General features: G+C 37.4%; 1 protein-coding gene across 6 annotated transcripts in view; it reads right to left on the bottom strand.

Moving 5' to 3' along the window:
• TTC17 (tetratricopeptide repeat domain 17) overlaps positions 1 to 26889 on the bottom strand; it is a 117225-nt gene that overhangs the window by 22560 nt on the left and 67776 nt on the right. For 5 of the 6 annotated variants that reach the window (XM_069469845.1, XM_069469846.1, XM_069469848.1 and 2 more), the window contains 5 exons: positions 22940 to 23199; positions 22310 to 22463; positions 13933 to 14053; positions 11808 to 11967; positions 10873 to 10956 (listed from right to left, as the gene is read on the bottom strand). In XM_069469845.1, the coding sequence (XP_069325946.1) occupies positions 10873 to 10956; positions 11808 to 11967; positions 13933 to 14053; positions 22310 to 22463; positions 22940 to 23199 (779 nt within the window). Of the gene's footprint in view, positions 1 to 10872; positions 10957 to 11807; positions 11968 to 13932; positions 14054 to 15758; positions 16334 to 22309; positions 22464 to 22939; positions 23200 to 26889 lie in introns of those variants that run through there. The other variant, XM_069469851.1, reaches the window with a different exon arrangement.

Genomic DNA, 26889 nt, shown 5'->3' with positions numbered 1-26889 from the left:
CAAGAGGATGGCAGTAAGACCTGGTTACTACTATAGACACTCCTCGACTTATGATGCAGTTACATCCCTATAAACCCAGTATAAGTTGAAAATATCATTAAGTTGAAAGGTATTCAATATGACTAACCTACTGAACATCATAGCTTAGCCTAACCTTCTTTAAACATGCTCAGAACACTTATATTAGCCTTTGGTTGGACAAAATCATCTAACATGGACTGTTTTATAATAAAGTGTTGAATATCTCATGGAATTTGTTAAATACTGTACTGAAAGTGAAAAACAGAATGTTTGAGTGCTTGAAGTACACATCTACTGAATGCACATTGCTTTTGGTATCATCATAAAGCAAAAAAATCTTAAGTTAAACCATCGTAAGTCAGGGACCATCTGTACTTCAGAAGGATTTAAGTCAGTGCCTAGCAGACCCTCTCAGTTTGACAAAAGGCATCTAAGAATCTTAAGGGTATTGTCTCTAACTCATATTCAAAGTAGACAGAGGCATTCTTGAAGAAATTTGTGGGTGTGGCTTCTGTCTGATAGAGTGAATGGTTTCTAATTTGAACGTTCACAAAGTTTTTTAAAGAAGTTGTGCCAGTTTGGATTAAAAGGACAGAAATAGGCAGAAAGCAGGGTGAGAAAGCTATTCAGCTACAAAAGCGGGACATTATGGGAAAGGAGAGACAGCTCAGAGAAAAAAGTCAAGAGCTGAGAAACAGAAAAGGGAACCAACCTCAGGGAATCAAAATAGGCCCTAATAAAAGAATACACCCTACCCCTGGAATTGGTGACATATGGTCATACGGATTTCAGAATTGCCATGGGATTGCTTAAATGCCTTCCATTCCCTCTCTTTTAAATTGATGTGACATCCTACCCCTGCCATACCAATATAGGTTGTGTGTGGGAAGAGGGTGAAGGCGGCAGATAAATTTTTTAAAAATTCATAGATTTACAGATCAAGAAAAGCTGTATCTGAGGAGTACAGCTACTTCCACATACAGTAGTTTCCCCTTATCCAAGGAGAATACATTCCAAGATCCCCAGTGGATACAGAAACTACAGATAGTACCAAACCCTATATCTACTATGTTTTTTCATATATATATATATATATATATATAAATATACCTGTGATAAAGTTTATTAATTAAGCACAGTAAGAGATTAACAACAATAAAACAGAACAACAATATACTGTAACAAAAGTTATGTGAATGTGGTCTTTCTCTCTCTAAAGACCTTACTGTACTATACCTCACCTATTTTCAGATCTCAGTTGACTGTGGGTAACTGAAACCATGGAAACTGAAACCACAGTTAATGGGGGACTACTGTATACAAGCTGACTCTGAGCCTGATGCCATATGTGGATTAATCTTTGGGGATCTTGGGACGGGGTTAGTGTTATTTTACATGTAGGAGGTATTTAAACAATTTGTGGCCAAACGGAAGATTCAGGTAATTTAAAGATGCCTCAAAAGTCTTTGTTACCCTCCTCCTCGCCCAGGTGCAATCAACAAGTGAAGTCTTACCCCTTCTCCTACATCTCAGCTGGCCTTGTGATGAACTGCTTTGACCAATAAGAATGCGGTACCAGTTTCTAGGCTTTAAGAGGCCTGACAGATTCTGTTTTTACCCTTCTGGAGCCCTGAGCCATCATCTGCTGCTTACTGTGCTGGAGAGACCATGTGGAGGGGGAGAGACCATGTGGAGATGGTGCCTGGCTAGCTCTCACTCTTCTAGACTTCCCAGGAGGCACCAAATATGTGAGTGAAGTTATCTTGGGTATATAGCCCCAGCTGCAAAAGTGATTTCAGGGGAGACCAGCAGAAATGCCTAGCTGAGCCTGGTCCAGATAGCACAATTAGGAACAAAAAAAAAATGGCCGCTGTTTTATACCGGTAAGTCCTGTAGTGGTATGCTATGCAGCACTAGATAACTGATGCAGAAATGAATATTTTTCCTCCTGGCTGCTCTTAAGCTTTTGATTTTCAGTGGTTTTATAATGATGTGCCTAGGTGTGCTTTTCTTTGTACTTATTCTGCTTGAGGTCTGCTGAGCTTCTAGAACCCGTAGGCTATCATACATTTTGGAAAATTCTTACCCAGTTCTTCAAATACTGCTTCTGCCCTGTTCCCTCACTTCTCTACCTCTGAGACCCTAATGATATGTATGTTAGATCTTTGGAATATTTCCATCATGTTTCTTATGCTCTTATCAGGTTTTTCCCCCCCTTTTTTCCCCTCTCTGTGGTTCAGATTGCATATTTTTCTAGTTCATCAATTCTGAGCTCTGCTGTGTTCAAGCTGATATTAAACCCATTCAATGAGTTTTCATTACTGTATTTTTAAGTAATTTTATCTGATTCTTTTTTATAGTTTCTAGTTCTCTGGTGAAAATGTACTTCTTTTCATATATTTTTCTCCAACTTTTCCTTTACTTTTGTGAACATATTAATTGTAGCTATTTTAAAGCCCTTGTCTATTAACCATGATATCTGGATTATCTGTGAATTTGCTCCTATTGTCTGCACTTTGCCTTGTTATCAACCATACACACTTGCTTCTTTGTATTTCTAGTTTTTTTTTTTTTTTTTTTAAACAAAAAAACATATTCTGGTCTTTGTGTATAAAAGAACCACAGAGGCTCCAGATAATATTATACTTCATCATGGCAGTTTCTCCCTTCATTCTATTAGGCAAATAAGGTGTGGGACTGATCAACTCATTCCTGTCAAATATTGAGCTGAGTTGGAACTGGCCTGCAGTTTTAGTAAGACTCAATCTGTGTCTGGGTCATCCCTGTTCCTCAGTTGTGGCACCCCAGGGATTATGATTAAGAGCTGAGTGAGTGTCTGTCTCTTCAGCCCCAAAAGCCTTTTCCTTTCAGAGGTTTCCAGCCCCCTTCAGTTTCCCATCTAAGTAGTATCAAGATGAAAGTCCTGAGGGGAAAACCAGCCATATGCTTAAGGCTGGCTCTGTCACCCAGCATCTCTTTATTTCCTAAGCAATGTGAGATGGAGATATTTCACTCTACCTTTTCTAAGTTTTTAGCCTAATTCCCCAGACTCCTGTGTGGCCTTAGCTCTAATCAAATGCTCCTCGGAAAAAAAAAACTGGTCATGTGTTTAATTTCCAATCTGTTAATTTCACCTTGAACAACTGCTAAAAGCTTCACTGGCTTCTCTTTTCCCCAGCAATGGCTTTCTCCCTGGGATAAGCCTGATTCTTAGCTCATACTCAGAATAAACAAAGGCTCCCAGGGGGGAAAAAAAACCCTAGCTAGCAATCACCAGCTCACCTTGCAAAGGTTCTCCTGTCACTAACAATTTAGTTCTTTTATATCTTGTTGCTTCCTAGTTCTCTGCCTTTAAAAATATGATTTTAAAAGTTTATGTGGTTCATTCCAGTTACTGAAATGCACTGATCTGCCTTGACCTACTACATCCTAACTGGAATATTAATTTTATATTTGTGTCTATTTTTAATCTGTTACTTGACTAAATTCTCTTATTCTTTGTCATTGCTTTTCCATGGATTCTTTTGGGTTTTCCACACACATAATCTTATTGGATACAAGCAGGCAGTATGAATTCTTTGTTTTCTGTCTCTGCATTAACACCTCCAAAGTTATGTTGAGTAGTAGCAGATACAGTAGACATTCTTGTTTTTTTGACTTTAGTGGGAAAGCATCTAGAAGGCACCTAGTAAGGTCTTGGCTTTTCTGCTGAGGGGCGTTGTGTGTATTGATGTTACATGTTAAGAAAAGTACTTCAATTTCTAATTTAAAGTTCTTAACATCAGTTGGTATTGAATTTGCCCAATGTTTGTGGAAGTCTGGATATAATTATATGATTGTCCTCTCTATCTCTATCAAAATGAAAGATTATATTAATGGTTTCCAAATAGTGAACCAATTTTGTATTCCTGGACTATAGCCAAAGGGTCACAATGTATTGTTTTTTTCAAATATGCTGTTAGATTCTGTTTGCTAATATTGTTTATCATTTTTGAAGTGATGTTGACAAGTGAAATAGGTGTGTAGTTTCCTTTTTTGATGCCAACTTTTTCAGATTTTAGGAATAATGATATATTTCCCTCATAAAATAAAAGTTTTCTTTTTCTGATACTCTGAAATATAACAGCATTGGAAATTTTTAGTCTTTAAAGGGTTGAACAAATTTCCTGTGAAGTTATCTGGGCCTAATGAGCTTCTGGTTGGAGTTAACTATTTTCTGTTTCTTCTATAGCAATTTTTCTGAATTAGACTATCTTTCTACTGAGGTAAATTTCCTAAGTTGTATTTTTTTAAAAAAATATTTATCTCATCTAGATTCTCAAATTTATTTGCATAGATTATGCAAAATAGGTTGCTTCCTTTTTTTTTTTTTTTTTTTGTCAGAGTAGTCTGAGTCTTTAAATTTCCTGTTTTGATAGTTATTTCCTCCCGTCTTTCTAATTTTATTTATTTGGGCAATCTCCTTTTCCTTTATTACATTAGCTAGTGATGTGTCTATTTTATCAATATATACCAAAACTCAACTTTTGGATTCATTATTTGTATTAATTTTCTGCACAAAATTGATGTATCTTTTTTCTTTGTTAATTGTTTTCTTTTGCTTTTTTTAGTTCGGTTTAGTTTGGCATCCTGGTTTGGAGTATTTAACTGATATATTTTATTATTTTTCATTTTTATTGATACAGGTATTTAATGCTATAAAAATTCCTCTGATAACTGTCTTTGATCTACTCTACAGACTGTTATTTTGTTTTCATTTATCTTCAAGAAACTCTAAATTTTATTTTGTATTTCCCCTTTGACTCAGATGTTTAAATGACATGTTTTAGAATTTCCAGGTAGGAGGCTTTTATATTTTTTTGTTATTAATTTTTATTTTTTTGTATTCTGATCTGAAAATACTAGTTTTACTTTCTTCTTTGGAATTTATTTGTTCATTGCTCTGATATGATCAAGTTTTATGAATATTCTATGTTCAAATGAAGAAAAGATGTATTTTCTATTATCCAAGTTCAGAGTTTGATATATCTAATATAGCTAATATATATCTAATAAGATTTGCCTTGTTGATTATATTATTTAGGTCTTTTGTATCCTAATTTTTTGTCCACTATTATGAGGCATATTTTAGTCTAATTTTCTGAATCTCCTTTAGTTTCTGCTCTATGAAATTTGTTTCTGAATTGCTAGTTATATAAATATTAATAATTATTATAACTTCATTGTGTCTTTAGCATTATAAAGTGTATTTCTTTGTCATTTCAAGCTTTTTAATCTACATTTTTCCCAGTTAGTAATGGACATAAAATTTGCTCTCTTACTAATATTTGCTTTGTATGCTTTGTCCATTCTTTTGTTTTTACTTTAAATCTTTTTAAATTTTATTAAGATGTGTTTCTTGAATATAGCATAATGTTTGATTATGCTTTGTTAACCAACCTGAAAAACTTGCTCAGATTTTCAGGTGAGGTAAGTAAGTCCGTTTGCATTTATGGATACGATTAATATGTTTGCCCTCAGTCCTTTGAATATGTCTGTAAGAGTGTGTATATATATATTCTTTTACTATATTGTCTGTTTTATTTGCACACTCTTTTCAGTTTATCTTTTGGTATTTAGGAAGGCTTGTATTGCACCTATATAGTAATCCCTTTACCTAATTCCATTACTCTGCCCTCCTCCACACTTTTTTTTGTGCTATATTCTATTGGTTACCTACTATGAACAATATGGAAACTATGTTCTAACCTTTTCTTACATTTCTGCCTTTCCTCTCCATCAGCATCTGATTTGAAGTACCATTTTTAAATTCCCAACTAGTTCCTATTAAGTAATCAGTGAGCTTATTTTACCTTTCATGTATTCTTCCATTCTATCACCCATTTTTTGGCAATTGTATTGTACCTTTATTTTTAGAATACAAATAGTTCTCACCTTATGATTTTTCGACTTTGGGATGGTGTGAAAGCAATACCCATTCAGGAAAAGTAGTATGATACTCTCTCATGATGCTGGGCAGCAGCAATAGTGAGCTGCAGCTACCAGCCAGCCATGTGATTGTGAGGGTCAACAACTGATACTCTGCTGTATACTGTGTTCTGAGCATGCTTAAGGTATGTTAAGGTATGATGTTCAGTAGGTGTATTAAATGCAGTTTTTTGACTTATGGTATTTTCAACTTACGATGGGCTTACAGGACATAATCCCATTTTTTTTTTTTTTTTTTTTTGAGACAGAGTCTCACTCTGTTGCCCAGGCTAGAGTGAGTGCCGTGGCGTCAGCCTAGCTCACAGCAACCTCAAACTCCTGAGCTCAAGCGATCCTCCTGTCTCAGCCTCCCGAGTAGCTGGGACTACAGGCATGCGCCACCATGCCCGGCTAATTTTTTCTATATATATTTTTAGCTGTCCATATAATTTCTTTCTATTTTTAGTAGAGGTGGGGTCTCGCTCTTGCTCAGGCTGGTCTCGAACTCCTGAGCTCCAGCGATCCGCCCACCTCGGCCTCCCAGAGTGCTAGGATTACAGGCGTGAGCCACCGCGCCCGGCCATAATCCCATTTTAAGCCGAGGAGCATGTGTATATACCATTACCTAGGATACTGTAGCCATTACTTAGTCTTGGTTCTATAGGCAAATGTATAATGCTTGCTACTAGTCCCTTATACAAATGCTGTTCTGGTCATTTTGGCTGTCTGAAGCTCATTCTCTAGTAGACAGCCTTCTCAAGAAGGGGCTCTTGGAAACAATATTCATTGCATGTTCATCATAATTTGTCTGTGAACTCTATACTGATAGTTGATTTGGTAGCACATAAAATCCCTGACTCACATTTTTTTTCTTTAAGAATCCGAAATATGTTACTCCACTGACTTCTAGAATCAAGAGTCACTGTTGAAAAATCTGATAACATTTGTTTTCTTTATTTTACTTGAAGGTCCAAAGGAATTTTTTCCTTCTTTTAAAAAATAGTTTTACTAGAATATTTTTTAGAGTTGGCCATTCTAGGTTGATTTGCCCAAGTATGTGGTATGCTCTTTCAATATGTAGTTTCATTCTGTCTTTTCTTTTAGGAACATTTTCTTGTCATTTTTTTTTTCTTGACACATAATATTTTACATATTTTGGGGTACATGCAATATTTTGTTACATGCATAGAATGTGTAATGATCAAGTCTGGGTATTTCGGGCATCCATCACTTTGAGTATTTATTATTTCTATGTGCTGGGAACATTTCAAGTTCTCTCTGGTAGCTACTTTGAAATATACAATACACTGTTACTAATTATTGGCAACCTACTCTGCTATTGAACATTAGAATTTATATCTTCTATCTAATTGTATGTTTGTTATCTACTGACCAACCTCTCTTCATCCCCCATCTCAACCCCTTCCCAGCCTCTGGGGTCTCTATTATTTTATTCTCTACTTCCATGAGATCCACTTTTTTAGCTCTCACATATGAGTAAGAACAGGAAAATTTTGTCTTTCTGTGTCTAGCTTATTTCACTTAAAGACCTCCAGTTCCATCAATATGCTACAAATGACATGATTTCATTCCTTTTTACAGTTGAATAGATTCCACTGTGTACGTATTCCACATTTTCTTTATCCATTCATCTGTTGATGGACACTTAGGTTGATTCCACATTTTTGCTATTATGAATAGTGTTGTGATAAACATGGGGGTGCAGGTCTCTTTCTTTCTTTAATTTCAGAATATTACAGGGGTACAAACGTTTAGGTTACATATATTGCCTTTGCACCACCCAGGTCAGAGCTACATGTGTACCCATCCCCCAGACAGTACGTACCTCACCCATTAGGTGTGAATATACTCAGTCCCTCCTCCCCCTCCCACTTGCCTGACACCCGTAGGTATCTTTCTGATACACAGATTTCTTTTCCTTTGGATAAATGCCCAGTAGTGGACTGTTGGATTGTATGGTAGTACTATTTTTAGTTTTTTGAGAAACTTCCATACTGTTTTCTATAGTGGTTGTACTAATTTACATTCCCATCTATATGAGTTCCCTTTTCTCCACAAATATTTTTTTGAGTTTTCTTTTTTAAGAGACAGGTCTTGCTCTATCACCCAGGCTGGAGTGCAGTGGTACAATCATTACCCACTGCAGCTTCGAACTCCTGGGCTCAAGTGATTCTCCTGCCTTAGCCTCCTGAGTAGTTGGGACTATAGGTGCATGTCAACACACCTGGCTAACTAAAAAAAAAAAAATATATATATATATATATGTGTATATATATATATTTTTAGAGTCAAGGTCTTGTTATCTTGCACAGGCTGGTCTCCAACGCCTGGACTTAAGCAATCCTTCCGCCTCGGCCTCCCAAAGTGCTGGGATTATAGGCATGACCTGCTATACCTCTCCTCTACATACTAGTTTTGTTTCACTGCTTTGGTTTCTTCTTTAGGACTCCTGTTATGTGTGTACTGGGTCTTCTTTCTTCTACATCTATCACTTTTTCTCATATCCTTTTAACTTTTCCTTCATTTCCTTTGTATTAAAAAAAAATCTATTTTCCTTAAGGCACTATCCATTGTGTTCATTTGCTGTTATGTTCCTTTATGTTTTGCCTTCACTTGTAAATAATTTCTTTTATTTATAATTCTTTCCAATATTGTGTCTACTTCCTTTTCAAATCTTCCTTTTAGCCAATTACCACATTTTTTAGTTTTTCTAATTCTAATTTAAGTGTTCTTGCATGACTTGTATCAATTCAGTGTAGGATCTAGAGCTGAGCTTCCCTAGTCATTGGCTCAAGGTTCAGTACCAAGAGAGCTTATCAACGTCGGTCCCCAAGATGGATTAGCCTCCTGAAGCTCCAGCTGTCAGCTAGTTCAAAAATTTTTGTTTTTTTAATGAAAGAAGAGGTCTTCAGAGTCCTACTCCTTGTGAGACCAGCAATAACTCAAAAAATGTATGCCCTGTATAGAATATAGTTGTTCTAAAGTGGAAAGATCTCTTTGGGAGACTAATCAGCCATGTCAGAAGTAAAAGTCAAGGACTCTTTCTTTCTTCTTTAAAGTCAAATAATGTTGCTTAAATAAGCATTGCTGTTGACTGTTCTGGATCAGTTTTCTCTGGCACACAGTATGCCCTTTTAACAAAATACACTTTACAGAAATAAAATAAGACTTATTAAGTCTTAGCTTTAAACATGTTCTTCCTGAACATACTCTCCTCATTCTTCCTAACTCTCTATTTCATTTTGGTCACTTTTGTCATTTTTATCCTACAGTGTCCCTTTCTGTGTTTGCACTATATTCTTGTTGCTCCTTCCAATTTTGTCATCATTTCTGTGACTAGTTTTTTTCTACTACTTTCCTGTGTTTGGCCTGCTACTCAAGTTTCATATATTTCAGTTTTCTATCTCTTGTTTTTATATTCCTTGCTAATCTCTCCCCTGTGTTTTATATATATTTTGGCTTTGTGATCTTTTTTTAATAAAGGTAATTAATTGTTCAGTATGATTTTTTAATTCATGGGGAGAAGTTTAGTCAGAACTAATCTGTTCCATGTCAGTATTTTTTTGCTGAGTGTTCTTTGGTACGTTTTGCTGCTCTTTCCTATGGTTTTCTTATATTTTTATATCAGTGTTGTGCCTGCTCTGTTTTTATCACTCAGGATCTTCTTGGCTGGGCTTTTTGAAGAAAGTTTCTTCAGGTAGTAAATTTTTGCTAATGTTTTCTGAAATTACTAACCCTGCCCGGTTTCTGCTACAATTAATCCTGTTTGATTTCTGTGTGGACCTTAACCGCTTTTGGCAATCCTTATTTTTTTGGAGCCTGGGGATCATATCTATGTTCTAGTTTCATTATAATTAGAGTTTACTGGTGGTTTTTCCATGTATGGTATCCAGAAGAGGAAAGAAATTGCTATCTCACAATGTCATGTTCATACTTGAAGTTGAGTAGATTCTCTTAATGGCTATGTTAAATTAGCTCTTTAATAATATATAGTAATAGAGGTTCTTAACTAATTAAAATTTAAAGCCCCCTCCTCTTTACACAAATATCACTCAGAGGTAGATAAGTAGTCTTACAAACTCTCTTATTTTCTGTAGGCTGTATGAAAATGCAGTTTTGTAAATATTTTGTTTCATGATTTCAAGAAAAAAGATATTCCAAGGTGTGTTACCCATCCACCACCCAAAATACCAACTATTCTTCACTATCAGAATACCTGACTTATTTCATATACCTAAATAGTTTCCCGGAACAAACTGATGAAATGAGGTAAATTTTACCACAGAAGGTAAGCAAAGGGGCAAAAAAAGAACACTGGCCAGGCGCGGTGGCTCACGCCTGTAATCCTAGCGCTCTGGGAGGCCGAGGTGGGTGGATCGCTCGAGGTCAGGAGTTTGAGACCAGCCTGAGCAAGAGCGAGACCCCGTCTCTACTAAAAATAGAAAGAAATTATCTGGCCAACTACAGTATATATAGGAAAAAAAAAAAAAATTAGCTGGGCATGGTGGCGCGTGCATGTAGTCCCAGCTACTCGGGAGGCTGAGGCAGTAGGATCGCTTAAGCCGAGGAGTTTGAGGTTGCTGTGAGCTAGGCTGACGCCACGGCACTCACTCTAGCCCGGGCAACAAAGCAAGACTCTGTCTCAAAAGGAAAAAAAGAAAAAAGAATACTAACCAAGTAATGGAAAAAGTAATGGAAAAAAGTGAGTGAAACGTTGTCGAGTGGAGTTATTTAACGTTATCCTTTTAGTTATCAGGTGCTAAATAACTAAGAGAAGAGGTTAGAGCCACTTAGGAGGAAATAAACTGGAAAAGAATTAAGAGGGTGAATAATCGTTTCCAGCTTTTCTGTGGAGTGACTCACCTTTTCCAAAACTTTGGCAATTCGGGTGCCAATCTGTTCAAGTGACTGTTGTGGATATTGGTCTTTGCCAAGATTTTGCAATACCTGGAATAGGGAGGAAGATGGTAGATTAGAAGAATGAAAATGAGGCAGGATCTAGATGATATTGCTGACGCTGAGTTGGGCACTATACCACAAAAGCAAACTGTTTCTCTGGGATACATGCTGTGGTACTGTTGGTAAGGTAGTCTGTGGAAGATACATACATTTAAGGCTGTTTTACCATCCTCTCAGCCCTCTCTCATTTAACAAAAAAATTACAGAATATAAAACACATGCATTATAGCAACATTAGAAAATTGAGTAGATAAAGAAAATAAAAACTATTTGTAATCCTGTTACTGGGACATATAAAGTTGCTAATAAACAACTAAACAGTAGTTGTTAATACCTTTAAATATGTCTTCCACATATTTTTCTATGTATACATACATTATTTTTCTCATAAAATATGGGATTACACTATATACTATTACCTATATTTTTATATAAAATATCCTGAAAATTTCTTCATGCCAATAAGCACATTTCTACTACATCTTTCCTAATGGCATCATTGTGTACTATCTTATATCTACACCAAAATTTATTTAACCTATCATCTACTGTTGGACATTTGTGACATGTCTTTCCAATTCTTCTAGGTATATTCTTTGCTAGGTCTGCCTTCTTTTCTCTTTCTTCTTAAAAATGTCAACAGGAGAATAAACTGCCCCAAATATTTCTCTCAGGGCCTGAAAGAAATTAGGTTTGGCTGAAATTCACCTACATTATGGCCAACTGAAAAAGTCCTTATTTTTTGTATAAGGCCTGGCCACTTGTGCTTTCTGCTCTCAGGTGCATCCTAACTGTGAGGCTAAAAAATACAGGCAGGCTGTACAAAGCTGAGCACTCACCTCTGTTAACTGACTCTCCCCCGTGTAGTGCAGGCTGGCTCGGTTGGAAACTCCATGCAAGTGGTCCAGGGTATGCATACTGGTGGGCAGATTGCCATTGCAAAGAGGCTCCATCGCTGGCTGTTGGATTGGGGTGGCAAAGTCTATGTGTTCTGTGATGCTGAAAAATGGAGATTACCAAATTAACTATGGAAAATTTGTGTGGGTGGGGAGAGAGAGAACATTAACGATCAGCTGATCATAACTTCAATATGCTGTCCCCTGCCTGGGGACGTTTTAAATCAGGTAAGTTTTCTTCTACGATTTCTTCTTCCAGGGTACAGGTAGTGATAAATATCCACAAGTGGTATTATCTTTTACTTTTCCTTTATGCATGGAAGCACACCTGTCCCCACAGAAAATGTTACCTAGAGCTTAGATAGTAAATTTTATACAGATATAGCTATACATTGTATTTATGTATGAGATTAAGTATTTCCCTTCATGGCCCCAAAGCAGTCATTTTCCCACTATATATAAGCTAAATGTTATAGATTATAATATGTACTGATATGACAAATTGGCATTGCCAAGTTTTACTTCCAGCTATTTAAAAAGCTTAATAGTTATTAGGCAAACATTCATTCATTCATTTATTCATTATTTATTCAGAGCCTATTACATGTCCAATACTAGGACTATAATAATTAGCAAAACATACTCAGGTCTTGCTGTCGTTGTGGTCCTCATCTTGTAATTCACTTATTGGACAGATGTGGTAAGTTATAAAAGATAAAAACATGGTGCAATGAGAATACACTACAGGAGGGTATACATTTCCTCTGCACTGATGGAGGAGGGAGGTGGCTAGTGAAGGATTCCCTGAGGAAGTATTTGAGACCAGAAGGATGAGTCTGAATTGTTCAGCTGAGAAGTAGCAGTGAGAACAATGCAGACAAAGGAGATACCACGCATAAAGGCCCTGATGGGAGACAGGGCAGAGTTGAAGATGGAAAGACCGGCAGAGAGCAGATCAAGAAGGGCTTTATTGTGACTTTAAATAGCAATAAGAAGATACTAGAGTGTTTTAAGAATGAGTTGAGTTTTATATTTGAAGAATTCTGAGTACGGTGGAGAGAATATATTGAATAGAGGCAAGAGTCAACACAGCAAGAGGCTCAGGATGAGGCTACTAAATGAACCCACGTGGATACGGAGGTGCTCTGTTTTAAGGAGGCAGCAAAGGAGACAGAGAAAGTAGATGGTTTTGAAAAATACTCGGGGAGTAAAAATGGTAAGAACTGATAATAAGCTCAGATTGAGGGGTAAGGGAACAGAATTGTTAAGGAAAACTCCCAGGTTTCTGGCCTAAGAACTGCTGCAGCTATTTACTAAAAATAGAAAGAGAAAAACCCAACCAGACAAATGAATTTTTAGAAGGAGAATAAGCATGAAAATTATGAGTTTAATTACCTAGAGCTTGGGGTACCTGAGAGCAATCTAGAAAGAGAGGTCAGGGAGATAACTGGAAAAATGAGTTAAGGGCTTTAAAGAAAGGTCTGGTCTAGAGACTCAAATTTGGGAGTTGTCAATACATCAATGGTGACTGAGGTTCTTGGAGTCGATCAGTCTGACTAGGAGTGATTATAAAATAAGAAGCGTTAATCCTGGGGAACCTAACACTTAAAGGGTAGAAAAGGGGTCAGCACGGGAACGAGCACCTCGTGAGGCAAAAACAGTTATTGAAGAGGCCATCTTGCTCAGCCTGTATTTTGGTAGGAGCCTGCATATCTGATTTGCTCTGGCTCCCCTACAAGCACATGATGTCCATGAGAGGCCATGGGTTTTGTGCTTCTATAAAGAGGGATCCAGCCTTCAATCCAAACAAATCAAGTTATACGTGGCTTCTGGACAGCTTACAAATGTGGGTGAAGGCACTGAGAAGGGGGCACACTCACTGCTTCACTATAATGGGTTGGGTCCCTCTGGGGACTGTGATCATCAATGGTCCCTTAAACCACTAACTCTAGAAGGGATAACTCTTCCAATAGCTGCTGACAAAGAGGGCACCCTGAAGTCAGCTGAGGCCCAGTGGGTTCACTGGAACACAAATGCCATGAAAGTGGGAGAAGATTAAGATACTCACTCAATGTTTTTTGAAGAAACCGCAAGCCAGGTACTCACGATGGCAGTCAGCTCTACCCAGCGGAGTTTGAGGCACTCATCCGGGCTGGGCCATCCCAGACTCTGGTAGTCACGTTTTTTTCCTAGAAGGAAAGTATGTCATGAATCGACACAATTGCAAAGGAACAGAACCTGAGTGCCTTATGGCCTTGGCAATTACTTCATCCAGACTGGTGTGTTTGGAGGCGCTAGTCATTCTTCTGGTCTTTAGAATTTCCACTTTCTGTAGATCTAACTAAAATCCTGTCATTCACAGCAATGGGAATAAAGATCATCTCTAGGTAAAGCCTTAATCTCAAAGATAAATGATGAAGTAAAAACAAATGAGTCCTTTTCTGGATTTAAGACTCATCAACATGAAATACGGGTTAAGATATTCTTTGATGTTAATATTATAATCTAACTTAATTTTTACCCCTCTACATTTTGATTTTATAAGGACAACTCCAACTTAGTCAGCAGAAATATATCTTTAAAGCAGGGTTTCTCAATCTGGCATTATTGACATTTGGGGCTAGGTAATTCTTTGCGGAGGAATCTGTCCTGTGCATTGAAGGATATTTAGCAGCATCCTTGGCCTCTACTTAGCAGATATCAGTAGCACCCTCCCCCAAATTAACAATCAAAAACATCTCCAGATATTGCCAAATGTCCCCAGGGAGGCAAAATCACCCTGAATGGAGAATCAGTGCTGTAAAGAAGAATAGCACGGTGGAAAATAATGATGTTAATGAAAGGTTATCATCAATGTTTTCTTAAAGCTAGACAAGTGAAGTAGTGGGAGTGGAGAAGGAACAAAGAAATCTAACTGGTTGTGATCAATTAGTTGTAAACACCACTGCACTTGGACCAGCCAAGTTATCATCTATTTTAAGAGCACTTACTATGTGTTCAGGTCCTGTGCTAAGTGCTTTACATCCTTAACCTTACGAGGTAGACTTTTTTTTTTTTTGAGACAGGGCCTCACTCTGTAGCCAGGGCTACAGTGCAGTGGTGTCATCACAGCTCACTACAACCTCAAACTCCTGAGCTTAAGCAATTCTCCTGCCTCAGGTTCCCGAGTAGCTGGGACTACAAGCACGTGCCACCAGATTGGCTAATTTTTTTTTTCATTTTTTGTACAGATGGGGGTCTCACTCTTGCTCAGGCTAGTCTTGAATTTCTGGCCTCAAGAAATCCTCCCATCTCAGCCTCCCAAAGTGCTAGGATTACAGGTAGGAGCCACCGCGCCCGGCCTCATGAGGTAGATTTTAACCTTCATTTCTCAGATGAGAAAAGGGGGGCTCAGAGAGATTAAGTGACTTGCCCAAGGTCACCAGGTTAGCAGATGGCTGAGCTGGGACTCAGATCTAGGTGTCTTTGACTCTAACAAGCATTTCCCAATCAATACACTATATAAAGTTATATAGGGCTTTTAAAGCTCTGTTTACTGATATCCTTCACGGGGACTACCTTTTGGGTCTAGGCCTTTTACTTAGACCAAGTCCCCAAGAAAGCAGAACTGCCTTGTCTGGGAAGGATTCTTCTGAGGGTATAATGGAATGGGCAGGAAGAACTTTAGTTCTGTACAGCACTTTTAATACTGTAGGAATTTACCAATAACAGAAACCTGTTTGAGGTACAGGCAGGGGTTTAGATTGAGATTTTAATAAAATAGAAAAGAATAGTTCAAAAGAGTTTCAAATAAATTAATAATATAATTATTAAGTTTAAATTGATAACTGCTTAAATTAATAAATAAACCATAACTTTCACAAGAAAAGCTTTTTTTCTTTTATATTTAAGAAATTCATTTGAAAAATATTTGTTGAACACCTATCATAAGGGGCTGGGAACTGTGTAAGACACTAGGGATACAGACAAGAATAATAAGGTGGTCTGTTCTAGGGCTCACAGTCTAGAGAAGAAGGCAAACATAAAGAAATCATTATAATACAATAGGATACATGAGGAAGGTATAGAACAATTGCACAGAGGAAAGAGCAACTAATTCTGCCTGAAGGTCCCAAGAAAGAGATGGCACTTGGTTTTTAAGTTTAAGGATGAGTGACATTTTAGCACTGTAGAGGTGGCATAAGAGCATTCCACGCAGGTATAACAGCCTGTGCAAAGGCATGGAGGTAAAATAAGAGCATGGTTGGTTCAGACAATGGTGCTGAAGGGTAGAGAGAGGCTGAGTTGTAAAGGGTTTTGTACGCCACACTAGGAAGATTGGACTTTATCCTGTAGGCAATGGGAAAGCTTCGAGCCCACATCTCTCCATCTTGTTCAAAACGATATCGTAAGAGGCTCTGTTAAATGCCTTGCTGAAATCCAGTTAGATTATATCTATGGCACCTTCCTGGTCTTCCAGTCTAGCAGCCCTAACCAAAAAAAGAAATGAAATTAGTTAAGCATTGTTACTATTTCTTTCTTTCTTTCTTTTTTTTGAGATAGAGTCTAACTCTCACCCTGGGTAGAGTGCAGTGGTGTCATCATAGCTCACTGCAACCTTAAACTCCTGGGCTCAGGTAATCCTGCCTCAACCTCTTGAGTAGCTCGGACTACAGGCATGAGCCATGCCTGGCTAATTTTTCTATTTTTAGTAGAGATGGGGTCTCACTCTGGCTCAAGCTGGTCTCAAACTCCTGAACTCAAGCAATCCTCCCACCTCAGCCTCCCAGAGTGTGTTAGGATTACAGGCGTGAGCCACCTACCTGGCCCTGTTATTATTTCTTAGTAAATCTATGATGGCTCTTAATGATCCCCACTTTTTCTCCATGGGCTCACAAATGATCTAATAATTTGCTTTAGAACTTTGTCAGGATTTATCATGAAGGGGATAGGGGATAGAATGCCTGTTTTTGAAAACTGGGATATTGAACCTCTCTAGTATTTTTGCATCTCCTCCATGCTTTAGAACGTTTCACTTTAGTGCCAGTAAGTGGTTCCAAGATCTCATTTGCAAATATATTCAATGTCCTACCTGGGTCCGTCAACTTGAATCCATTTAAAACTGCTTAAGTGCTCTCATATCATCCCAATCATATCCAGCTTGAAATTTCACTTTTATAACAAATTTTCACTTGTTATAACAAGCACATCCTGCTTGAATTTTCACTTTTATAACAAATTTCACCTTTATGATATAGGCTTATTATAAAATAGTTAGAAAATGGAAAAGCCATATAGAAGAAGATAAAATTCATCTATAGCTCTATCAGCCCCCAGGGATAACCACTTATAATATTTTGGTATATTTCTTTCTAGATTTGTTTCTATGTGCACGTTTATTTCATCAAATCTAAAATGCTATCAGCTGTAAGCTGTACATTATTTTACACGACTTAAGACAGAAGAAAAGTGCCACTTATATAAGATACTACCAGTTGTAAGATGTATCTCAATTTCAGAGATACTGAAATGTAAAAAAAAAAATGTAGTTGATGGAATACAGCATATTTATCATTTTATAAAAGTTGAAGTCTTTCCTATATATGCTACTTCATAAACTGCTTTTATTCACTTACTATATTACAGATTTCTTGGCTGCATAGTACACAACACAGACATGCTGTAATTTATTTATGTAATTAAAACATTTAGGTTGTTTACAAATTTTCACTCTGATAAGCAATCCCATGATCAACATTTTTGTGCTTACATCTTTGGCACCTGTAAGATGATTTACTTAGGGGAAATTACAAGAAGTAGAATTACTGGTATATTTTTAAATTTTTTTTATTTCAAAATATTGGTGGGGGTACAAATGTTTTTGCTACCTGGATACCTTCTAGAATGCTTAAGTCAGAGCTTTTAGTGTGCTCTGAATAGTGTTCACTGTACCTGATAGATAAGTTTTGACCCCTTATCCCCTCCTCCCTGCCTTCTTTGTTTCCAACGTCCTTTATATGTGCTTGTGTATGCTCATCGTTTAGATCTCAATTATTAGGCAGTATATAAGGTGTTTGTTTTTCCATTCCTGAGATACTTCATTTAGGATAATGATCTCCAGTTCCACCCAAGTTGCTGCAAAAGACATTACTTCATTCCTTTTGATGGCTGAGTAGTACTCCATGTGTTTTCTTTATCCACTCATGAATTGATGGGCACTTAGTTGATTCCACATCTTTGCAATTGTATACTGTGCTAAGATAAACATTTGAGTACAGGTAGCTATCTTTTTTAATAAAATGACTTATCTTCCTATGGGTAGATACCCAGTAATGGGATTGCTAGATCAAATGGTAGGTCGAATTTTAGTTCTTTGAAGAATCTCCACACTGTTTCCCATAGAGGCTGTACTAACTTGCAGTCCCACCAACAGTACATAAGCGTTCCTTTTTCTCTACAACCATGCCAGCACCTATTATTTTCTGACTTTTAGTAATAGCCATTCTGACAGGGGTAAGGTGGTATCTCATTGTGGTTTTAATTTGCATTTCCCTGGGTGATTAGCGATGTTGAACACTTTTTCATATGTTTCTTGGCCATTTGTCTATTTTCTTTCCCTCCCTCCCTCCCTCTTTTTTTGGAGATGACGTCTTGCTCTGTTGCCCAGACTAGAGTGCTATGGTGCAATCATAACTCACTGCAACCACCAACTCCTGGGCTCAAGCAATCCTTTTGCTTTGGCCTCCTAAGTAACTGGGACTACAGAGACGTGCCATAATGCCTAATTAAGAATAACTTTTTTTTTTTTTTTTTGTAGAGATGAAGTCTTGCTATATTGCCTGGGCTGGTCTTGAACTCCTGGGCTCAAGAGATCTCCTGCCTTGGCCTCCAAAACTGCTGGGATTACAGGTATGAGCCACCATGGCTGGAGCTATTTTCTTTTGAAAAACTTCTGTTCATGTCTTTACGTTTTAACTGGGTTATTTGTTTTTTCTTGCTGATATGAGTTCTTTGTAGATTCTGGATATTAGCTGTTTGCTGGATGTACAGTTTGTGAATATTTTCTCCCATTCTGAGGGTTGTCTATTTACTCTGATTATTTCCTTTGCTGTGCAGAAGCTTTTAAATTGAATTAAGTCCCATTTATTTATTTTTGTTATTGCGGTATTTGCTTTTGGGGTCTTAGTCATAAATTCTTTGCCTAGGCAGATATCCAGAAGAGTTTTTCCAACATTTTCTTCTAGCATTCTTATGGTTTCATGCCTTACATTTAAGTCTTTTATCCATCTTGAATTAATTTTTGTATATGGTGAGAGATAGGGGTCCTGTTTCATTCTTCTGGATGTGGCTATCTAGTTTGCCCAGCAAATTTATTGAATAGGGCTTCCTTTCTCCAGTGTATGCTGTTGTCTGCTTTGTCAAAGATCAGTTGGTTATAAGTAGATAGTTTTTTTCTGGGTTCTCTATTTTGTTCCATTGGTCTATGTCGCTGCTTTTATACCAGTACCATGCTGTTTTGGTTAATAATGCCTTACAGTATAATTTGAAGTCAGGTAATGGGATGCCTTCAGATTTGTTCTTTTTGGTTAAGATGCTTTTGTTATTCAGGCTCTTTTTTGGTTTCAAATGAAACTGAGAATTATTTTTTCTACATCTGCGAAATATGATGTTGGTATTCTGATGGATATTGTGCTGAATGTATAAATCACTTTGGGCCATATGGACATTTTAACAACGTTGATTCCATCAATCCATGAGCATAGGATGTTTTCCAATTTGTTTGTATCATCTGTGATTTCTTTCATCAGTGTTTTGTAGTTCTCCTTGTAGAGATCTTTCACCTCCATGGTTAAGTATATTCCCAGGTATTTTATTTTCTTTGTAGATACTGTAGATGGTATTTAGTCCTTGATTTGCCTCTTTGCTTGACTGGGATTAGAATACAGAAATGCTATTGATTTGTGTGTATTGATTTTGTAACCTGAGACTTTAAATTTACTTATCAATTCTAGGAGTCTTCTGGCAGAGTATTTAGGATTTTCTCAGTACAAGTTTGTATCATCAGCAAACAGGGATAGTTTGACCTCTTCTTTCCCAATTTGGATATTTCTTTCTCTTGCCTGATTGCTCTGGCTAGGACTTCCAGTACTATGTTGAATAGAAGTGGTGATAGTGGGCACCCCTGTCTTGTTCCAGTTCTTAGGGGGAATGCTTTCAACTTTCCCCCTATCAGTATGATGTTGGTTGTGGGTTTGTCATATATGCCTTTTATAATTTTGAGGTATGTTCCTTCTATGCCTGGTTTGTTGAGGGTTTTTATCAAGAAAGAGTGCTGGATTTTACTGAATGCTTTTTCTGCATCTATTGAGATGATCATGTGGTCTTTGTTTTTGCTTCTGTTTATGTGGTGGATCACATTTCTTGACTTGTGTATGTTAAAGCAGCCTTGCATCCCAGGATGAAACCTATTTGATCATGGTAAATTATCTTTTTGAGTGCTGTTGCATTGTTTGCTAGTATTTTGTTGACAATTTTTGTATCTATGTTCATAAGAGATATTGGTCTGTAGTTTTCTTTTTTTGTTGTGTCCTTTCCTGGCTTTAGTATAATGGTGATACTGGCTTCATAGAATGAGTTAGGGAGGATTCCCTCCTTCTTGATGTTATGGAATAATTTCTGTAGGATAGGTACCAGTTCTTCTTTGTAGGTCTAATAGAATTTGGCTGTGAACCCACCTGGTCTGGGCATTTTTTTTGTTGATAGATTTTTTATTATTGCTTCCATCTCACTGCTCATTATTGGTCTATTCAGGATTTCTATTTCTTTCTGATTCAGGCTTGGGAAGTTGTATGTTTTTTAGCAATTTATCCATTTCTTCTATGTTTTCTTGTTTGTGTAGAGATTTTTTGTAGTATTCATGGATAATATTTTGTATTTCTGTGGAAACAGTTGTAATGTCTACTTTTTCACTTCTCATTGAGTTTATTTGGGTCCTTTCTCTTCTATTTAATCTAGCTAGTGGTCTATCGATCTTGCTAGTGAGGCTGAACATTTTCTCATGTTTAGTGGCCATTTGTGTGTGTATATGTGTGTGTGTATTTGGTGAATGCCTATGAAATAAAGTATTTTTCATATTGATTTGTAGGTGTTCTTTAAATGATACTGATACCCTTTATCATATATTCTGTAAATATATACAAATATTCAGCAAAAAATACTTTGTTTCAGTACTTTGTCTTTTTATTTTGTGGTGCTTTTTGGTGCCAGAATTATTATTTTCTTTCTCTCTCTCTGCCTTAGAAAATCCTTCTCCATAAATCTAGTAAATATTCATAGATTTTCTTCCTTTATGACTTATAATGTGTAATGTTTGATCTATTGGAATTTTCATTTCCATGATGTTTTATAGTTTGGGCATCTTTTTCACTGATACAGAAGACAAACCTAATAGAGAAACTACTGCCTTCCTTTTGTAATTTAACACATGCTAGCTTCCTTAAACAGTAGAGCTAATTCAAGCTTTTAACTTCAGCCATGACAAAATGTCCTCCTTGGTGTCCTTAACTTTTTCACAAGTCACAATTCATTCTTGGATTTAGTCAAGCTAACCCCATTCTTTACATTTTAACATGTGCCCTTTGCTTTTAGCTTTGGCTAAGTACTCATACCAAATTAATTTTAAACACATTTTAAACTCATAACAAATAAAATTAAACACATTTTAATGAAGTTACTTTAAATTTTTAGTCTAAGATAGTAAAAATACATTTAAAAAAGGAGATACATCTTTTTGAAAGAAATTCTATCACCACTGTTTAATTGCTGGAAAGAAAGTCAACTGGATGCATGGCAATGGCCTCTAACCTGGAGCCCAGAGATGGAATTCAGGACAAGTATGAACTCCTGAAAGTACATGCCAAACTTTGACATATGCATGTTTTTTTCTGGGGAACAATTAAACAGCATTCATACAATATTTAAGGGAATATCTGACACACACAAAACATTACTAGATAGTTAAAATTTATTGAGCCCTATGTACCCAGTACATTTAAAGCACTTTACATACATAAGTCACATAATCCCCATGACTTCCTATAAAGTAGATGTGATTATGATCCCGATTTTACAGATAAGGAGAATGAGGCACAGGGAGATAAATGGCAGAACTAGTGTTAGAACCCAGGGATATATCTCAACCCACACTTTTATATATTACACTGGACTGCCTAGTTAAGAATAAATAGGATATTTAAGCTTAAGGTGATAAGAATATAAGCCAAATAGTCGATGGTTTAAAAGAAAAGTCAAGCAAATGTCAAAATAAACTTTTTATATCAATGACTGGTTTTTTGTTCACTATGCCTTTTATCTTCTCATCTGAACTATTTCAAGTCACAAATACATGGTCTGTGAATCAGTGAAATCTAAAAGAAGAAACTGGCACAGTAAACACTCAAATTTACCTTGTGGCCCAGGAGATGCCACTTTTGGGCCAGTGATCTCCAGGTTTGCTTGGTGATGATGTCCACTTTCTGCCTGATTTGATTCTGCCTTTTTCCCAGGAGTTTTCTTAGGATCTCCTTTGGGTTTCTTTACACGTTTGACCTGGAACGTGATCTGGAAAACAGAAACATGTTAGGGATAAATGAGACCAATTATTAAATCTGTCAATGACTGTGAGTATCAGTGGCTTTAAGAATAATCCAGTCCAGTGCTAGGGTTAAGTTATCTCCTTCACTTTTAATTTTTAAAGGTCTAAATGAAAAATGGTTGGTGAAACAAACAAAATAATCTAGCTTTGAAGAGTATATAGAAGAAACTGAAAAGAAAGATGTCTGAATTGGACAGTTCCAAGTCTGTAGACTTTGACTGTGGCTTCGCACCCATCCCATTTCCTTCCATCTCCCAGAAGAGCTAGCAATGCATAAGTGACATGAAATGGTTCCTGTAATACAATTCCAATATGAAGGCTGTGCTAAAGTGGGGAGTAAAGTAGTGCTACATACCCAATAGAAACTTCACAGTTTGCAAACCAGGAGTCCCCAAAAGACCTGGGCTACAATTTCATGAGAATTAAGCTGGTAAACTCTCACCCATTCTGTTGCTTCATCATCTTCACTTTTGCAGTCTCCGTAGCAAGAACTTCTGGCCACTCCATCCTGGGGACCTTTCTTTAGCACTCTTATCCCCTGCAAGTCTAGACGTCGCCCTTTCATCTCTAGTGCACCCCCAAAGCCTTCCAAAGGCCAGGCTTGTTGAAATTCATCCACCAAAGCCAGTATCTCTTCTGACATCTTTGTTTCATCTGAATTCTCCATCTCATCAGAACCATTGCTCTCCTCAACCACTGTACCTAAAATTCAAGAGCCGGCATGTTATTAAAAGTTACACAGTACTCATACAAGTACTTCAGTGACTACAACCCTACTTTCAAAGAAACGTTTTGGCTTTGCTTTGAGGTGCTTCTATAGCCCAACATCACAAAAATACCATTCAGTATCTTCAAAATTTATAATAAAATATCACCTTTGTCATCTTGCTTTTGCTAAAAGCCTGACTGAGAACAATGGCAGCAGCTAGATGACAGGCAGCACAGATTAGTAATGAGCACGAAGACAGTTACGCTATGTATTATTTTTTGAAAGAAGATCTACTTGTTCTACATATAAGACATAGATGGAAAGGATGAAGTTTATTATGGTATGTTATTTAATATGTGGGATTCTTTAGGCTTTACTCAAATATCATGAAATATCATAGTTGCATGTCCAAACCATACAGTTGGCTTAATTGCCTTAACTGAACAATGATTTATTTAATGGAAAACCATCCTAATTCCACATGAAGGCTCCCATTTTCACTAATGGCTGATACAAGAAATAGCAATATATCAATTTCTTCCTAAAATGGTTACCAAGATATTATTTATGTTGCTCAAGTCAGCACAATGGCCTAGTAAAAAGTCTCTCTCCTGGGAACTCATTATGTTTCCTTTATTATCCAATGAAGGCTACACAACCCTCTACGTTCCCCTGTATGCTTGGATAACAAGGAAACTCAGAGAAAACTTAGCTGAGTTTCTTAATAGAATGCTTTCTTTAGTGCTTAACTTTTCCTGTTTATTTTTAATGGCTGCATCTTACACTGTGTGTTCCATGAAAGTCATCTCTAGTCTTTTATGGAAGTAGACACGGTACAAAAACAAATAACAAAATGCCCCCTTTTGTAACAGGTACCTACTGGACAACCTGAGAGCTCTGGGTTGATAGCTCACAAAATGCCAGTTTGTTCCTCTGGTGCAGTAATTTTCAATTAGTGATTCTGGCTTGTTCAAGGATTTAGTACATGGTATTACAGTTGTGCCACATAACAAACTTTTGGTTAATGATAACATGCATATACAACAGTGGTCCCATAAATTATAATACTGTATTTTTTACTATATCTTTTCTATGTTTAGATACACAAATACCCTTGTGTTATAACTGCCTGTAGCTGCGGTCCCCAACCCCGGGTCTGCACACCAGTACTGGTCCGTGGCCTGTTAGGGACCAGGCTGCAGAGCTCCATTGCCCTTCCTGCCCTCCCACCCCATCCATGGAAAAACTGTCTTCCATAGAACCAGGACCTGGTGCCAAAAAGGTTGGGGACTGCTAGTCTATAGTATTCAGTATAGTAACATGCTATATAGGATTTTTAGCCTGGCAGCAATAGGCTATATCATGTAGCCTAAGTGTGTAGTAGGCTATACCATCTAGGTTTATGTAAGTATACTCTATGATGTTTGCACAATGATGAAATCATCTAATGACCCCATTTCTCAGAATGTATCCACATTGTTAAGTGATATATGAACGTAATAAGGCCACTGTTAGGACTTTCATATTCATACTGATCTATAGCCACAGTGAGCAATCCATCTTAGAAATGCATAGCATTAGTCTCTTAAGAGACATGGGATGAGAAACAAGGCTTATTACCAGAGCTAAAAAGAACCTAAGCTTTGAGCCATATTCACAGAAGGTCAGCAGTGTCACCCTCAGCTCTGGTGGCATCTCTACCTCCCATCACACTTTCTATTATATCACACTTTTTATTCTATTCTATTCTATTCTGTTGTCAGGCTAAGGTCCTACTGGAAATCTCTAAGTGTTATTCTTTTTTTTTTTTTTGAGACAGAGTCTCACTTTGTTGCCCAGGCTAGAATGAGTGCCGTGGCGTCAGCCTAGCTCACAGCAACCTCAAACTCCTGGGCTCAAGCGATCCTCCTGCCTCAGCCTCCCGAGTAGCTGGGACTACAGGCATGCGCCACTATGCCCGGCTAATTTTTTTCTATATATATATTTTTGGTTGTCCATATAATGTCTTTCTATTTTTAGTAGAGATGGGGTCTCGCTCTTGCTCAGGCTGGTCTCGAACTCCTGACCTTGAGCGATCCACCCGCCTCGGCCTCCCAGAGTGCTAGGATTACAGGCGTGAGCCACCGCGCCCGGCCAAGTGTTATTCTTTCTTGAAAAAACTATAGGGTTCATCCATTTGTTAACAAGTGACTACCAAATGTTCTGCTGTCTTTTTAAGTAAGTTCCTTTTAGGTTTTCTAAACCAACCTGCTGGTTTCTCCTGCTTTCTATTATTATTGTTATTATTGTTTAATTGAGTTCTGAAATGAGCCTAGGGAAAAAAGACTAATTTGGGAGTTCATACATCGTAGTCGCTACAGAGTTGTACTGTTTGGAACAGAAACTGTTTCTATAAATGCAATAAAATATCCCTTAACATTACTGTTTCATTTCTGTTCATTCTGAGTTCACCGAGGAACCTCGTGATGTTCATTTAGTGTGTGAGTACCTTGATGTTACAAAGAGATAGGAGGCTGCAGGCACCAGAGAGGAGTGCAGTCCCCCTTGCAAATGAACTGGCCATTTAGTTTAAGACTTAATCTCTTTTGAATTGGGGAATGGGAATTAGTTTCCTTAAAGACCAATCATTTCTGTTAGAGCTGATGAAATTAATTCTCCTTTTTTTTTTTTTTCTTTTGAGAGGGGGTCTCATTCTGTCACTCAAGCTGGAGCACCGTGGTGTGAACAGAGCTCACTGCAACCTTGAACTCCTGGGCTCAAGTGATCCTCCGGCCTCAGCCTCTCAAAAAACTGGGACCATAGGTGCATACCACCACAACTGGCTAATTTAAAAAAAAATTTTTTAGAGATGGGGTCTTGTTGTGTTGCCCAGGTTGGTCTCAAACTCCTAGCCTCAAGCGATCCTCCTGCTCAGCCTCCTGAGTAGCTGGGATTACAGTCAGGAGCCACTGTGCCTGGACAGATGAAACTGATTTTCTAAAGCTGCAAAGGTGAAAGTCACAATTTCCATGTTGAGGTCTAGCTAGCTTCTCTTAGATATAATTTTTGTATATAATACCTTTTAGAAGGAAAGACAAAAGTCTATAATAGCTAAATATGTTACTCTCACCTATATAGGAAGGCAAATGCCATATTTCATTAACAAATATTTATACAAAAAATAAAAAGTTACATAGGGCACAGTATATAAAAAGCTCATAGTCTGATGGGAGATATCATATACAAGCAATTAATAGTGTATGAAATGTGCCTTGACAAAAAGCAGGAACAAGACAGTAGATGTGGCACCAAAATACTTAGAAACCTCTGCGAGGTGACATTTGAGCTGGATCTTGGAGATGTATAGGAGCTGCCCACATAAAGCAGAGTATTTAGGGGCCATTCCTGGCCTGTGCAAAAGACATGGAGGCTCAAAACAGCATGGCATGAGAAGGGATCAGTGAAAGGTTTGTATTTGCTGCTATCTAGAGTACTAGTAGTCGGTACAGCTGGAGAGGGAAGGGAGCCAAATTGCCTCATATCCCACACTAAGAGATCTGGACTCTTCCTACAGGGAATAGAGGGACACTGAAAATTTTAAACCAGGCAACTTACCTGATCAGATCCACATTTTAGAAATAAATCTTTGGACAACTGGCAACAGTGGTTACTTCTGCTTTTTAAACTCTGTATCAATTACATGT

The sequence above is a fragment of the Eulemur rufifrons genome, chromosome 6 (genome assembly GCF_041146395.1).
Source record: "Eulemur rufifrons isolate Redbay chromosome 6, OSU_ERuf_1, whole genome shotgun sequence".
In the NCBI taxonomy this organism is placed as follows: domain Eukaryota; kingdom Metazoa; phylum Chordata; class Mammalia; order Primates; family Lemuridae; genus Eulemur; species Eulemur rufifrons.
This window is presented reverse-complemented; position numbering and strand designations above follow the sequence as displayed.